Here is a 16,829-nt window from a genome sequence, read left to right as displayed (position 1 = left end):
CCTGATGCCCTTAGGTGGCTCAATATTGTGTTTCATCCAATCTGGTCCAGTGATGCTGCATCTTCTCTTTCAATTATTATTCCCCTTATTGAAAACGGAATAACTCCACCTGCTGGTGGAATGCTGCAATATAAAGTCACCAATATACTGTAGATCAATTATTATTACCTGCGTGGTAAAAACAACCATATCACACGTTAATTTGAATGTCTGCCAAGAAAGTAACCATGTAGTTACAAAATATGATAATATGTATGTATAACAGCCAAAAGAGATCACTCGTGAGCCACTGATTGATGATAGAACAGTGTTTGATCTGAGTGTTAGTATTTCCCTGCATGTTGTTTACCTTTGATATATCCGTTGTTCAGTTGAGACCTGATATGGTTAGTCTAGTTATACATTCATTGATCGTTAAGCCCCATTTCCAGGATTTAAGAATGTAAGAAAAAATCGCCAAAAGTGTCTTCTTCAATTAATACCTTGGTTTTAGGACTGTTGTTCTGAATATTTGAAAATGTGTGATGGACTTTTGGATTACATTTGACATATTTTGACAGGCTTTTTATGATGTATATAAACAAATAAATAAAAAGATAAATAGATAGATAGATAGATAGATAGATAGATAGATAGATAGATAGATAGATAGATAGATAGATAGATAGATAGATAGATAGATAGATAGATAGATAGATAGATAGATATGGTGTATAAAACAGCAGGTACGGATGACATAGACAAGGAATCCGTGGAGGGGTGTACCCTGGAGTATAGGTGAACGTCGGGGATGTTTGCTTGGTTACGTACCGACGTCAAAGCGCACACATCGTATCCCAGCATGCAGCGGGAGGCCGTTGAGGGATCCAGCAGCTGGTAGTGAGTTGCTCGAGCAGCCAGCAGGGAGCAACCAACGGTCAACACAGAACACACATTTCCCTCTCCATGTGAGAAAACCTGAGCCGTCTACCTAACAGGCGACTGAAAAATATGCCGTTCGGACGCCCGGCGTGTTACCTCAGCGGCTTTTGAGTCATCATTGTGACCAGGTTTTCGTTTTGGAGGATTCCTCCCTCCATCCTCCGGATCGCACCGAACAGGCAATGACAACGGTCTCGGCTACCCCGCAGCAGATGAGGGACCGGCTGCTGCAGGCCATCGACAGTCACAGCAATGTGAGTGAAGCTAGCCGGCTAGCAAGCTAATGGTAGCTTGTTTACCTGAACTCTGTCAAACTACTCGATGCAGTTATAACATTAGCTGCGAAATAACTGTTTCTTTCTTTAGAAAAATGCGTTATTTCCTGTTTGGGTTGGCACTGACCTGTCGAGTGATTGCGAAAGGTGGAATAAGCTGAGCACACGACCTGACAGCTTGCAAGCTAACTTAGCCGTAGCGCTCCCCTCGGTTAGACACCAATCCGGCGTTAGCTGGTGTAGCATGTTAGCTGTTAGCCGTAACGCTCAATAGGATTTAGAGTATGGCTTAAAATAATATAATGTATACGTGTGCCTTATGCTTTACTCTTAAATAACCAGTGTTTCCTGCTAATTGGTTGGGTATGTGGTTGTAGACCGTCTGCCTTTACTGTGTTAGTACGGAAGATTGGGAAGTAGCTAAGCAACTCTTAGCTTAAATAGCTATGTTACGTTTTAGGAAATAGTCGGAGCCTTCCTTCTCAAAGTAGTTAGCCTAAATGCTAGCAATAGCCAATTTAGCTAACGAATATCTACCGACACTGAACCGCTAGTTTTGACATGATATGAAACTTGCTCCAATTTAACATAGAGTTGTTGTTGATTCGAGTTTTTGCTGTACGTTACTCTTTTGTTTTAAATGTTGCAATGAAGTTTCTTTCGGAGTTGACACCATGCCATCGTTACTTTTTAACGTCGTTTGAAGGATACAGAGAAGCTAATACTCCCTAAGCTAACTTGCACCCACATTAACACACGTTGCATGCTCCATTCAATAGCGATTCTAGCCTTACCATGAATACATTACTTTGTAAACCATGTGGGTATCAGTCATTCGCGTTGTCTTTATCGGGACTGTGAATAACTTTTTTTATCTAGTCTGCACTGTTCATGTTTATATTAGGTGAAAAACATTTTCTTTCATTAATTTAACTGCTAGTGAAGTAGTATCAACATTTGTATTTGTTCTCCCTACAGATATGCAATATGGTGGCTGTATTGGAGGTAATATCCTTTCTTGAAAAGTATCCTATCACCAAAGAAGCACTAGAGGTAAGAAAGCTGATTATGTGAATTATTTTGAATTCTATTTCTGAATTTGTTTCTAACTTTCAAGCCTTTTTGTATACAGGAAACTCGACTCGGAAAACTGATCAATGATGTAAGGAAGAAGACCAAGAATGAAGATCTTGCCAAGCGTTCTAAGAAGCTCTTACGGACATGGCAAAAGCTGATTGAACCTGGGCCAGCTGTAGCTGCCAGTGCACCTGGCTCTACCAATGGCAGTTCTCATCCCTGCAGAACAGATCCCTCTCCTCCTGACATTTTTGTGTCCGGAAAGGGTGTCCCTGAAGTCAAAATTAGGAACGATGTTCACAACACATACTCACCAAAAGCCGAGAAATCAAGCAGCCGCAAACGACGAGCAGATCCCAGGGACAGTGGAGTGCACTTACTAGAAAAGATCTCCAAGTTGTCTTCGTTTGACGTTTCGGTTTCCCCACCACCCACCAATGGGATTGCAGGCAGTCCTGATGCCCTGCAAGACCAGCAGGTCATCTCGTCTCCTGACAAATCTCGAATAGAGCACCTTGATAATGATAAAATCAACAGAATTCCGGTAAATGCTGTCAAGCCTCGTCCCAGCTCCCCCGGAGTGGCCAAAATACCTAGCACTTCCTCTATGATTAAGGTTGCCGTGATGCAGCAACAGACTAGATTGGATGAAGGAGGTGGAGGGGGTTATTACAAAGCCAAAAGTCCCCGTGGCCTCACTTCTAGTCCAAGGAGCGTGAAGCAAGAAATCATAAAACAGCGCTCTTCAACATTTGGACCAAAAGGAACACCTATCCCAAGCCCTTCGTCCATGGACTCTCCCATGTCTTTGTCTCAGCATGTATCCTCCCCAACCCAAGCATCATCTGCTGACAAGCTGCCGAACTCTTCTCATAGGTCTTCAATGCACTGGACCAGTTCGTCAGAAGTGCCCTCATATAGTCCACCACAAGACATTTCTTCAACACTGGAATCCCCGTCAGTCTCCCCTTTGCCCTCCCATCCACAACACAACTCAGAACTACACAGACCAACTTCTGAGGGGGCCATGCCTGTGTCTGATGACCCAGACGGCACAACGGTTCCCCACTCAGAGCATAAAAGGAGGAAGTACAGGCCAAGGGACTACTCTGTCAACCTAGATGGCCAGAAAACAGAGGACACATCTAAACCTGTGCGGTTAAAAGAGCGCAGATTAACATTTGATCCTGTCACAGGTCAGATCAAACATCTAGTACATAGAGAGCCCTCTCAAACAGAGGAAGCCTCCACCCCTGACCTTGTTGAGGCTAAGCAGAGAACTGAAAGTACTGTACAACAGCCCGCTTCTCCAACCCCAGTCCCACTCCCAGTCCCGGTTCAAATCCCAACCCCGATCCCAGGTCCTAGCCCTAACCCGTTCCTTCAAACAAACTGGAAGGAACTTTCCAGAAATGAAATCATCCAGTCCTACTTGAACCTTCAGAGTAATGTGCTAACCTCTTCTGGGGTGCAGGCCCCTAGTGCACACTTTTTCATGTCACAGTATCTGAAAAGGGAAGAACAGGAGATCAAGGACTCCCGGAAGAGACATGTTCTGCAGACGGACGGCGCAGTAGAGGATTTACCGGGTTTGAGTCGGGAGGTGACTGACGAGGACCTGGACAGGGTTCAGACACAGCACTGGCCCGGTGTGAACGGTTGTCATGACACCGAGGGCACCTGGTATGATTGGACAGAGTGCATATCATTGGACCCGCATGGGGATGAAAGCAAATTGAACATCCTGCCATATGTTTGCCTAGACTGAGAGGGTTTGGAAAGGTTGCTGTCTTTTTCCATGCCTTTCTTTGTCTCCCCAAAGAGACGAGATGCTTTGATTTTGTTTGTCCACTGTGTGTATGGCAAAAGGCAGGCCCGCTAAACTCCCTTCCCATTGCCTCATCTTTCTGTGATGATCTAAATTACATTTTGGTTTCAAAAGAGATTAAAAGAATAGTTAAGTTTAATACCAAGGGCTGTTTCCATTTTGTTTTTTAAGCTGAAAGCCACAGAAGTGACTCGGCCCTAGTTGCTGTGTGCTGAACACTGAAGGCAAGAAAGAGGACCGAATTATCCCAGACAACCAGAAATGGCGTTATGGTGTGAATTTGATGTTCAATGTCAATTTCAGTCTCACTGGGAGGATGCAGTTTTCTTTTTTCTTTTGTTTTCCTTTTTTAACCTGTCTAGTTTCTAATGTGGATTTACAATCTAGGGTTACATATGAGGAAACGTTGGAGTTTAGCTGCCCTGTCCAGACGGCCACGTCAGTGCCCAGTAAGGTGTTGATAGAGTTCATCTAGCACAGGTAGAGCCAAACATGTCCAAGAGTATAACGTCCTGGATCATATTGGGAAATTACAACAAAGCTTTATGTGAGATATAAAGAGTAAATTATAAATTTGTTATGTATACATCTATTTATTTTGACCAGCTCATTCATGGGACGTTCATCCAACACAGATGTTCAGAAACCAGTAGATCTGTTATTTGTTTGAGTTTTTCCTGTTTGCGCTACAATGCTGTCAGTTTAATCTTCAATGTTAAAGGAGCATACAAATGTTTCTAGCTTGGTCCGTCTCTAAGACGGGCCAATGCATTTGGTCCTTAACATTCCATACTGTCTCTCTCAACACACAGCTCCTGTATGCCCACGCAATATCAGCGCTAGGCAAGCAACGTATTTACAACAATGATTTGGCTTCAAAATGGTGCCGTGTTCATTTAAAATGGATAATTCTACGCAAATTTTCCCCCAAGCTTTAGATATTTTGTGTCAAAACGAATGGTACTGATCAATGATTGGATTTACAGAGAAAAGCATGGCGATATTTCAATACTGGGACTTGCGTTTAGATATCGTTTGCCTTCTGGATAACAATGCCACAATATTTTTGTGAGTTGAACAGCCTTTGTGAATGTACGACAGTGAGACCTTATGCACTGGTTCATATGTGGACAACTTCTAAGTGAACCTTGTTTCTGACTTAATTCAAATGTGAGTAGTGACTGACGCTCCCGCAATCTTGGTGCCCAAAGTTAATTCAGAGTTTAAGGCACATTAAAGGTTTTTGCAGCTGTTTTAGGTAGTTTTAGAAAACCTTTAGGATGCCGTTGGAGGAGCATTCCTTTTTGCTTCCCTTTTCCACTACAATCAAACCAAACATGGGAGGAGGGAGAACGCTTTCTACAGCTGATGCTTTTGGCATTTTCCATGTACCAACTAATTCTTTTTGATTTCCCTTTTTATACTTATCAGTCACTACCCATTGTTCTCACATGACTTAAATTAAGATTGGCTTCTGCGCAGTCGCTGTCTTTTCATTCTTTCGGTCATTCATCCCTACCAATGTGCCTTGGTAAATCTGGATTTGCTTCTGCATAAATCACGCCTGTCCATGGAGCTGTGAGTTGCGGCAATTGCAAGTCCCAGGATCAGTATGACGCTGGTATATGCACCGTTTCTGTTACTTTTTGTACACACTGATCCAGAGAGTGAAGCTGCAGACAATGAAAAACTGCACAGCAGCTGGCAATAAAGGAAAAGTGCTATAACCGGTTGATAAGAATCTGTTTTCTAGAGTTTTGACTGGGGCATCTTTATTTGTTCAGTGTTTAACATCTCTCCATTGTTTTGAAAATAAAATGATCTAAATCTTCAGCTCGGTCGTGGGTCTTTCACGCTGCGATTGCTCCACAACCTCTGAATATGTTGCCCCATTGAAACTAAATGGTCACTTTGAGCTTTGCATACTTCTACTTTTTTTCTAAACCGTACTTGAGGTTTCATTATGCTGTAATTGCACAGTTCATCCATGTGGGGATGCACAAGATCCACTTTTCTTTTGCATGAGTAACAGACTTTTAGTTTTTCATGTCCCTCAAACAATATATGCCAATTTTGAATTAAATAATCATACTTTACATTTAGTCTGTTTTTCCAAACACCAACAGTAAAGTAATGGGGCAGTCTGTGTAAAAGGAAGTGACTTGCAATTAGTCAGCTATTTTAAATGGAGTGAATGTATCATAACTACGTCACTCCATGTTGTGATTCTGTGTGCTGGCGTCATCTCACTGCAGGTATGAAGATTAACTTCCCACACCTTGCCCTGGTTTGTTACTTCTACTCTGAATCAGTCCTCTGCACACCTGTATGATGTAATCTCCTGCCTCAGGTGTCCTCATAATCACAGCTGTTGCGGGCTGAGCAGAGGCACCTGGGCTTGCGTCATTGTTTTTTATGCGATGGATCTGGTCTCATCTTAAAGTTGTTAAATGGAAATTGTGCAATTCCAAGAAATCAAAATGTCATGATTGGTTGATGTTGGGGCCTATTTTCCGTATGTATTGTAAAAGGATTTTCTTGCTGACTAAATTGTTTTGCCTTTAAGATTTTAAAGTATAGCTTTATATGATGTCATCTTTTTTCTAACAAACACTACAAAACCCAAAGGTATTGCATATTCTGTCGGCAGTTTGAGCCTAACAATTCAGGTCTCAGAAAGGTACATGGACCATCGAACCAGAGTAGCTGGAACAAAGGTAATTTATTATAAGGTACCCAGCTGCACCTTTGGCCAAAGGGAATGGCTCTGTCTTTACCAATGGCCCTATTGTCCATAACTAGATTACGCCTCGTCTGGGAAAACAACCTGGAATGTGGCGTGTGTGTGTGTGTGTGTGTGTGTGTAGGCCTCCTTTGAGAAAAAGATGTGGTGATGGAACTCTTTCTTTCAACAAAGTGAACAATCTGGTATAGACCTCACGATTGCTTTCACACTGTTTTGAATAGAAAATAACGTTTCCAACTGGAGAACCCAAGATTAATAGGTACTGTATACTAGGAAATTATACTACTGTTCCATTTGAAAAGTATTGCTTTAAAAAAAAAAAAAGCTCAATGTTGCAGACCAGACTTGCAGTTCTTTATGAAACTGGAAGAGAAGGATTTGTAAAAAAAAAATCCCCTGGTCTCTCTAACTGTCCGTCTAGGTAAGTTACTCTGTCATTGATATGTTAAGAAGGAAGTAATACTGCTGAGGGAACTGTTTCGATTCAGACATTATCACAGAGCCGATTAACAACTATCCTGGCGTGTGAAGCGGATTAAGTTGTGAGCTCTATCTATTATCTCAAACCTCATTTCACCGACATTACGTCACCCCAGTAGCTTATAAACTTTTTTTCCTTCTGTTCGACAGTGACTCAAAAAACTGCGACAATTCGTCTCGTCCGCTGAGTGTCTGGTATGCAGGGAGGAGTCCAGTGGATCACTCCCACCATTCAGGAATTTGGGAAGTTTCCTTCCATATAAGGAGTTTTTGATGTCAATCGCGATCTAAGGAAGAGAAGGGGAAAGGTGGAGTTTAGAATTGATCAACGAACCAGACAAGCAAAGAGTATACAGGAAAATCAAGAGGAGTCATTTCTATGTATTTCCGGGATTGATGAAAATTGTACTGTGAATTATTATGCAGTTGTTGTAATGTTGTGGTCATGGGAAAATCCTGCTTCTACATCCTATATAACAGAAATTAGTAAATATTATACAATATTATGTATAAAACGTTGAAAAAACCTTCCGCTTGCAAGGTGTGGAGTGGACAATTCACCAAACCCTTAAATTGACCATGACAAAATTAAGAGATTCAACCAAATAAATCAAAACAAAATGTAAGTTTTTACGTTTCTTAAACAGCCATGTTGAGTAATCTGATGATATATACGCCTTAATGCTAGCATAAGATAGCAAGTTGACTATCAAATAGACTTGAGAGGCTGCACGCTATCTCCGTATTCGCGCTGCTAGTCGTCTGGTGAACTAGCAGCAGGGAACTATCTTGACTCTTTAAACGACGCTCTTCGATCGAAACCGTGGGATCGCTCTAATTGGCGGCCGTTAAAAGTGAGGAAGGATTTAGTTCACGCCGAGGTCTCATTGGCAGAGAAAGTCAAAGATTGTTCAGTACTGTTTATAATCTGGTCGCTGTCTACTTTTTAAAACTTGCACAGAAAACTCGCAACTCTTTGAAAATGTCTTTTAACAAGGGTCCTTCCTTCGGATTATCAGCGGAAATAAAAAACAAGGTAGGTGTAAATGTACTTTCATCACAAATGTTACAGTAGGTAAGCAGCACTGAACTTGTCATCATTCAACGGTTAACGTGAGTCACTCATTGTGCTCTTTCCTTCGCGAGCACCGGAGTCACCTGGCCTCCATTTTGATGCGCGGGCCAATGTCAGTTATTTAGAAATAAGCTCAGTCGCCCGAAAAAGCAACACGCCGAGAGATTTAAAAGTGTCATTTTTTTAAACCGACAAAATGGGCTTTTTAACTTTCAGAACTTTCCACATCCTTCAGTCGGACCACTTTCGAGGTGTATATTCGTGAATAGTTTTCCGTCTTAAACGAGAATATATATTGGGCGTTGTCCCTCTTGGCAAAACAAATGTCGTTGTGGCAAAAAAAAAAAGTCTTTCCAGCATTTTCTATTCCTTGCGCGACTGGTTTGACATTAGTCCGGAGTTTGAATGTCGTCCAACCTTCCCCCGCTTCTTTTATTCACTCTTGTTTATTTTTAACGGTATGAACAGTTTCACACTTCCCCTTGTGGTAAGGTGCGCTGCTTCTCTTGACAAAACAGTTCTTAACACATTCACGTCAGCGCAGGATATTCTATTTGTTTTCTTTTCTTTTCCCCCCTCACTGTGCAACAAAAATCCCCTGCGTTGACTAAAAGGGCCACAGACCGACCGGCCTCCGATGTGACCCCTCTCTGTGCCCGCGTGGACCCCTTTGAGTGCGGCCTTGATGGGGAGAAAGCAGCTTGTTTGTTTTGACCTGCCTGCCCACCCGGATCCACTTAAAATACCTCCGCCGATGCTGGAGATTAGTTTCCTCGCAACGTTGTGTTCCAGCAAGGGGAAAGAAACTTGTGTTTCATCTCAATACGTCCACTGCTTTTATTTTATTCATAGTGATGCGCGACTGACATATCCTCGGGATTTGCTTTCACGTTCTTTCTAAAATACAAGAATTAAGTTGTAGATAATTTCCCTTTTAGAGATTAAATATTTTTCTATAATTAAAAAAAAACATATGGTCATTCCTCCATATATGAGTTTCCCCCCCCCCCCTACTAAAATCAGCGTTTTGACTCACTGATGTCCTTGACGGCATGATGATAGCGTGGTATTTCCTGTCATCGGTGACGTAGCATCGTCACTAAACTGTGACGTAAACCGTAAGTAGAACCCTTCTGCCCACCCTCCTGGTTTAACCTTTGCCTCCAACGAATGCATGTTTAATAGTAAAATAATTAATTCATGGGCTTGATGCACTTTTCTGCTTCATTCAGCTCTCCAAACTGTGGCAAGCTCCTTCTGTTCAGCTTGACTTTGTGGGTAGTCCTTTTTTTTTTTTTTTTTTTTTTAAAGCGATAGTAAATGAATGAAAAATGTAATTAGAAGCCAGACATTCCTTAAAATTAGAACCAGCTGTAAGCTGAGTGCAGCCAGCCTCTGTGCGATGTGGTTCAGCTTCTCGTTGCCCTCGGGCCAGAGAGAATTCGCTGATTGTCAGTTTGCACGAACTCAGTCACTCAGTCAACACCTTTTTTTTTTTTTTTATCTCTTATGCTTTCCAGTTTATCACACAATGCACTTTACTGATTTTAAAGGTCTTGCTGAATGGCTTCTTTCAGAGAAGAGGGGAAAAAATATTTAACTCGTTAAACAGTGATACCCTTCACAAGAAAAGCACTCCCTCACTTTGAGCCACCACCTTCCTGTGTTTCACTGGTGAATTTAGCAGCTTTCCAAACAGGATATGTGTGTCAATGTCAACATAAGGCCTAAAAAATAAACAAACTCCATTGTCGCCGTAGCAAAGTGAATTCATGGGTGACCATGAGCCTGACCACATCCAAAACTAACACGTTGTGGAGGCAACTATCGGTGTCCTTTAACTTCTAAAGGGACGTCTTGGAAGTTTTTGTTTTCACGCGGTATCAAAGAAGTCTGATTTACTGTTTCACAAATCCCCTACTGGCTGTTATTGTTTCTTATGGAACATATGTGACCTTTTGACCTTTCCGTCCATCCAGATCGCACAAAAGTATGACACTCAGAAAGAGGAAGAGCTGAGGGTCTGGATTGAAGAGCTCACAGGCGCATCCATCGGCCCCGACTTCCAGAAAGGCCTGAAGAGTGGACTCATTTTATGCAGGTTAGCAGAGATCAGATTATTAGTATTGTACCTATTCTCATCTCCAGAGTTTTGGATGGTAAACCTGGAGTACTTTCTTTTTCCTCCTCACAGTCTCATCAACCAGCTTGCCCCAGGCTCTGTGAAAAAGATCAACCAATCAGCGCTGAACTGGCATCAGGTGCGTTGTGCTTGCATTGCATGCAGGAGAAGGCTTGTTATGTGACACTAACAAATGACTCCCTGTGCTTCTGTACAGTCGTCTGTCTGCTCTCCGACACACACTAACTAGTTGCGACATGTGTTCACTGAATCATGCCCGGTCACGGTGGTACTTGTGTGTTGAAATTGGCACCTTCGGAGACCAGATCTTTCTCATTGAGTGGTTTTACAGCCACGCGACGGCTTCTCTTGATTGCGAGCAAGCTCAACACTATCGAATCACACCATCATCCTTTGCAGTCCTGCACCATGGGGTTGATTTTGTTTTTAATCTGTGTGCTTTTAGCTGGAGAACCTGACAAACTTCATCAAAGCCGCCACAAACTTTGGCCTGAAGCCTCACGATAACTTTGAAGCCAACGACCTGTTTGAGAACGGCAACATGACGCAGGTCCAGACGTCCCTGCTCGCCCTCGCTAGCATGGTGAGTCCTCTGGTGATGGTGGTGGGAGCGACTATTTCCTTTCATCTAAACCCACCTTGACGTGTCCATTCTTTTCTCTCAGGCCAAGACCCGCGGCTGCCACTCCCGGGTGGACATTGGGGTGAAGTATGCGGACAAGCAGGAGAGGATGTTTGACGAAGAGAAGATGAAGGCTGGACAGTGTGTCATTGGCCTTCAAGTGAGTTGTTTTTATTATTCATGGATATTTGAAGTTTTAGATGACTTCTTTAACCAATCACTTTCCTTTTATTTAAACCACTTCACATCCATTTGCCATCTAAAAATAGGGGGTCACATGACCAACATTAATCCTTCACATGTTGCCAATAGCTGGAAACTTATTTGATGCTCATTAAATAGATATTATTTGCAGGCAATGTGAATTCCATTGAAGCTGTCACCATGTCCTTCAGAATGAATGTTGTTCTTTGTCACGGAGTAAAACTTGCAGTACAACATTTGAACAAGGAGTAGTCATAGCTGACTGAAACTTAAGTTTCTGTTCGCTTTGTTTGCTTGCAAAAGTCACATCCTTGTTGCTGTTGTGCAACATTTTGCAGCAGTTTGTTATTGTACAAATGCATTGCACCACGCTGCTGTTATAAAGTCTAATAAACAACATTTTGTTGTGCCTGTTCTGTCTTCAGATGGGAACCAACAAGTGTGCCAGTCAGGCAGGAATGAATGCCTATGGCACCCGGAGGCACTTGTATGACCCCAAAGTTCAAATCCAGCCCCCCATGGACAACACCACAATCAGCCTGCAGATGGGGACCAACAAGGGGGCGAGCCAGGTACGCATCACAATTTCCGAACTCTACAGGGGAGAAATGTGTAAATAGTCTCGTGATCCTTATTTTCTTCGTCCTCTCTGCGTTTACCACAGGCCGGGATGACTGCTCCTGGGACGAGGCGTGCCATTTATGACCAGAAGCTGGGCACAGACAAGTGTGACAACAGCACCATGTCTCTCCAGATGGGCTACAGCCAGGGAGCCAACCAGAGCGGACAGAACTTCGGCTTGGGTCGGCAGATCTATGACGCCAAGTACTGTCCTAAAGCGGGAGAGGTTGCAGAACCTCAAAATGGGGCAGGCGTTGCACCTGACTATATCCCGGATTTCCAGGACGAGGGTTACCAAGGTTACCAGGAAGAAGAGCAGGTGTACAGAGAAGAGGGGACTGATTACTAGAAGGAATGACGGATGTCTGTCCGCACAAGGAAAGTTCTGCAGAGAGGGAACCCTCGAGGCTCACAGGATGTTGCAGCGTTTTTAGTAGTTTCTTTTTTTAATTTTTTTTTTTTTTAAATCAAATTGTTTTCTTGTCCGTATTTGTGCAAAACGATTTTACACATATCATCATGGACTGTAGTTGTTTGTTATTTAAAGTGACCACAAAAGCCAATATTTTTGGCATGGCTAGTTTTTCTATCGCAGGGATTGTTATAAATGTGCCAAAGCCCTAATATTCTCTCTTTTCTTTTTGTGCTGACCTATTACTTTCATTAAAGGAGATGTATTTTTGTAAGCGCAACAGAAAGGAAAAGTGACTGTAGGGAGTTTTTTTTAACTTTCTTTCTAAGAATTTCATCCTGTTTTGATCAAAACCTGCATGTTTTTATCCAATCTCTGTATAAACATGATTCCTGTGAATAATGTAAACTTTGTTACTTCAGTATCTTCTTCATCCCCTCAGTATTAGTCATTGACTTACAGTAGTGAGCCCTTTGTTTGTTCAGAGAGATGAGGGAACACTTATTTTGTCTTACTCGCTACTTTAAAAAAAATAATGGAGGAAATATTTCCTTTGTTTGTATAACCAGTTCAACTGTCGTTTGATTTGTTATTGTTGGACTGCAGATGGTGGGGGAGGCGGGTACAATAACACGTGTGCATTCTTCAACATTCCAAGCAAGAATACTGGATTATTTTTCTGTGAGTGTCTTGAATATTGGTTGAAAAGCAAACCAATCACACCATTATGTCATCACTTTGGGATTTCAACGGGGTTGTTGTAACTACAGTGTAATAAAGCTGTGTATTCATTATCACGTGTTTTGGTGTGTAATATGACACTGCTGGTCACATAGTATGTGACATTGAGGTGAATTAATCTGCAACAGCTTGTTGTGGTTTCACACACTACTCAAACATCATTTTGTAGCTGTGCAGAAGAATATTAAATAACTGAGGTGATAAACCAATTTACTAAACGGTAACGCTACTGAAATTCAAAACCAAGGGCCGTTCAGAAGTTGCTGCACGACATCACTCTGCTCTGATATTAAGACATTGGCTAGTAGCAAGCCTCCTCTAAACCAACCAGTCTCATTTCAGTTTCCAGTGTCTGGATTTTAAAGAAATGTGTCTGAGGCCAGAATGAGTACTTAAATAATCCCTCTTGTTCACTGTGGAAAGGCGGTGAGGTTATGTCAAGACCTTGTTAGTGCCTTAAAGCTCTTTGACTGGCCCGATACAGAAGTTCTTATAGGACCAAACCAGATAAAATGTTCCACTTCACTCAAGTTAATTAAAAAAAGCTATGCGGTGAGGTTGGAGGCATGACTTCTTTTAAATCAAAGGGTGAGAACCATTTCAGTAAAAAAAAATGTATCTGCGGTGTATATAGGCCTCGGATACATGTGTTATGAGTACAATGTTTATTTAAAATGTGTTTCTTAAAAGTTGAAATACTTTGATTTGAAAGATTTCAGTTATGTATATCAATTGGCCAGTGGTAGAATAAGGCCCAACAATATAAACACTCGTACACAAGCAGTCAAAATTTGACTTAAGACAAGTAAGGAAGGATAATCAGAAAAATGTAATTTAAATAATTGATTTTTTTTTATATACACATGAGTGTATGGGAAACAATCATTGTACACCATTGCAATCAATAACAATGTGATGGAGTATAATTATAAAGAAACATCAAATGGGAATACCAAAGAAAGAATCAATTGTAAGCTATATAAGTATAGTTCTTGAATTTCGTTTTAAGTTTAAGTATAAAGTAGCATCAAATGGAAATACCAAAGAAAAATAGATTTAAGTTATAAGCTTCGTAAGTATAGTTCTTGAATATCTTTCTTTCTTCCATTAGTAAACTACGTGTTTCTTGAGTTTGTCCTCCTTCCTCCTGTAGAATAAAAAATACTTTTCTCGATAAGACACGACAGCACCACCTGCTGTTCGTGGTGTTTACATATATCAACACCGTGGACTGCCGCCGGAAAACACCACCGGATGTTTGCCTGAAATCTCGCGATATCAGGCCTAACGAGACTTCTGACCGTTCTTTTCTCCCGGAACTTCAGGCAAGATGGTAGGTGTAAAATGGACAGTGAATCTTTATGAAATACAATCTAGATGCATCTGACGGCTAAAGCGTTAAATGAGGATGGCTGGCTGTGTCGTCCGACAGTTACACGCACTCACTCGCAGTTTGGTTTAAAATCGTTCCTCAGAGAGAATGATAAATGTGCCTTTAAAGGCACAGTTTAGCATGAGCTATTGGCGGCTATAGCTAAGCTAACCCGGTGGTTTTACGTATGTTTTAGTAGATGAATATGACAATTCCCATGTTGTTATAGGTGCGGCCGAGACTTCATATGTTGCGGTCCTCGAAGTTCATTCGTGACAATTAACTCAACGTGTCAACGTAAATGGTGTAACTGCGAACTGAATGCTTATGCGGGATGATGTGTTTTTCCTTCAGGCAGATACCGAGATCAAGAAGAAGCGTACCTTCAGGAAGTTCACCTACAGGGGTGTGGACCTGGACCAGCTTCTGGACATGTCCTAGTAAGTGAACCACTACCTAGCCGGATGCAGTCCCCGTAAAACCTTTTCTATTCTACCTAATTCAATTTGCTGTAAACTTACTCGGCTCATCCGTTTAAATCCATCGATGCAGTCCCACACTCGGCCTCCTAAAGAGTGCGCTGTTGTCACTCAAATAAAAGTATTGAGAGATTTCTGGTCCTTAACCTGGTCAGGTTACGTTGATGTGCATTTCTGGTAATTACTATTTAATGAAGCTGAGCTTAAGCTGATTGGACGTTACACTGACAGGGAAGCACATTCCATAACCAGACTGATGCACAGGCTTAACCTGAAGTGAATGTGAGATGACCCAATTCAAAATGCGCTTGCCACTGCATTCTGTTCATGCTCAAATATTTCAAAGATGGGCAGGGTTCTTCTCAACGGTGCTGTCCTGTCTCCCTGTGTAGTGAGCAGCTGATGCAGCTCTACTGTGCCCGCCAGCGGAGGAGGCTGAACCGTGGCCTGCGCCGCAAGCAGCAGTCCCTGCTGAAGCGCCTCCGCAAGGCAAAGAAAGAGGCTCCCCCCATGGAGAAACCAGAGGTTGTCAAGACCCATCTGAGGGACATGGTCATCCTGCCTGAGATGGTCGGGTCCATGGTCGGAGTGTACAACGGCAAGACTTTCAACCAGGTTGAAATCAAGGTGAGGTGCTGATGAGCGGGTCTATTCCTGAGGAGTGTTCCTTGCCGAAATATATTTTTGTAAGGAGAGCTGGTTGTCACAGCTCAAATCACAAATGCTTGCAGTTTGTCCCATTGTAAAGTGCCTTGTTGTAGTTCCCTGTAAATCTTGTTCTGTCCCTGCCTGCAAACCACTGTCTACCATTAACGTCTGCGTAAGAAGGCTTTACGGTTTGTGTAGGGTTTTTCTGGAATCAGGAAATGTTTATTGCCATTATGTTAGACATACATGGAATTTGACTTGGCGGTTGGTGCATGATAAAAGACTGTACAATAATAGACAACGTAGTGCAGCAATGAGATAAAAATTAAATAATACAATAAAATATATGCTATGGGTTAGTATGCTAAAGCTATGGGTTAGTAAGTTGAGAAATAAAGATACAATTTAAAAAGTTTCCCTTTTTTAACCCCATTTTCTCTGGGCATAGGCCATATAGATTGCAATGCCCTCTTGAGACTGATCTGTAGTATTGGCTATGGCCAATACATGACTGACACTTAAAGCAAATATTTTCTTTAATTTCTCTAGAATGATTCATGCGGTAACATAGGTTCAGCAAAAGCTAATGTGTAACAACTGAGCCCCAGCTCCACCAGTCAAATAGACGAATCTAATCCTGTCGCTTTAGATATTATTTTAAGTATTTAGGGCTTATGATCAATAACCGCAACATTACTCACTAAATGCAGCTTCACGTTTTTCAGTGTATATTGTTACCAACATGTGTCTCTTCTCCACAGCCCGAGATGTGCGGTCATTACTTGGGCGAGTTCTCCATCACCTACAAGCCAGTCAAGCATGGTCGCCCTGGAATTGGAGCTACACACTCTTCTCGGTTCATTCCTCTGAAGTAGAATGGCTGTATTCTTTGTATAAATAAAAAACTGGTTGCGCCACAAAACTGTTTCGTTTGAAATTCTTCAGCATAATATTTTGAAACTCAGAACAATTTCTTGTGTATGGGTTATGAGGTTTTGAGCTTCTGTCCTTTTTTAAGCAGCCTTGATAAACATATTGGTGGCTTCGAGATAAATTACACAATGGGCCTGTAGTGTCAATGTTATGGATGGTACTAGGATGCATTAATATGGTGGTTTTACTTCTCATTTGGACTTTGAGCTATTATAGGTGGTAAAAAGCCACACTACTGGACTGATGGCGTTG

The 16,829-nt window shown here is 42.0% G+C and overlaps 3 protein-coding genes across 3 annotated transcripts; all 3 read left to right on the top strand.

The window, feature by feature from the left end:
* The first annotated feature begins 778 nt into the window (after positions 1-778).
* On the top strand, positions 779-6,642 carry crsp7 (cofactor required for Sp1 transcriptional activation, subunit 7). Its single transcript, XM_037459086.2, has 3 exons — positions 779-1,175; positions 2,175-2,249; positions 2,329-6,642. Exons 1-3 carry the CDS (start codon positions 1,104-1,106, stop codon positions 4,039-4,041), a joined length of 1,860 nt encoding a protein of 619 aa, XP_037314983.1. The 5' UTR covers positions 779-1,103; the 3' UTR covers positions 4,042-6,642.
* Positions 6,643-8,185: 1,543 nt separating this feature from the next.
* On the top strand, positions 8,186-13,198 carry cnn2 (calponin 2). Its single transcript, XM_037459184.2, has 7 exons — positions 8,186-8,363; positions 10,382-10,503; positions 10,597-10,663; positions 10,991-11,128; positions 11,211-11,327; positions 11,797-11,943; positions 12,036-13,198. The coding sequence occupies exons 1-7, from the start codon at positions 8,310-8,312 to the stop codon at positions 12,339-12,341; spliced, it is 951 nt and encodes a 316-aa protein (XP_037315081.1). The 5' UTR covers positions 8,186-8,309; the 3' UTR covers positions 12,342-13,198.
* Positions 13,199-14,453: 1,255 nt separating this feature from the next.
* On the top strand, positions 14,454-16,566 carry rps15 (ribosomal protein S15). The gene is made up of 4 exons (XM_037458746.2): positions 14,454-14,478; positions 14,872-14,957; positions 15,389-15,623; positions 16,406-16,566. The coding sequence occupies exons 1-4, from the start codon at positions 14,476-14,478 to the stop codon at positions 16,517-16,519; spliced, it is 438 nt and encodes a 145-aa protein (XP_037314643.1). The 5' UTR covers positions 14,454-14,475; the 3' UTR covers positions 16,520-16,566.
* Positions 16,567-16,829: the final 263 nt, after the last annotated feature.

The sequence above is a fragment of the Pungitius pungitius genome, chromosome 15, assembly GCF_949316345.1.
Source record: "Pungitius pungitius chromosome 15, fPunPun2.1, whole genome shotgun sequence".
NCBI classification, from domain to species: Eukaryota; Metazoa; Chordata; class Actinopteri; order Perciformes; family Gasterosteidae; genus Pungitius; species Pungitius pungitius.
This window is presented reverse-complemented; position numbering and strand designations above follow the sequence as displayed.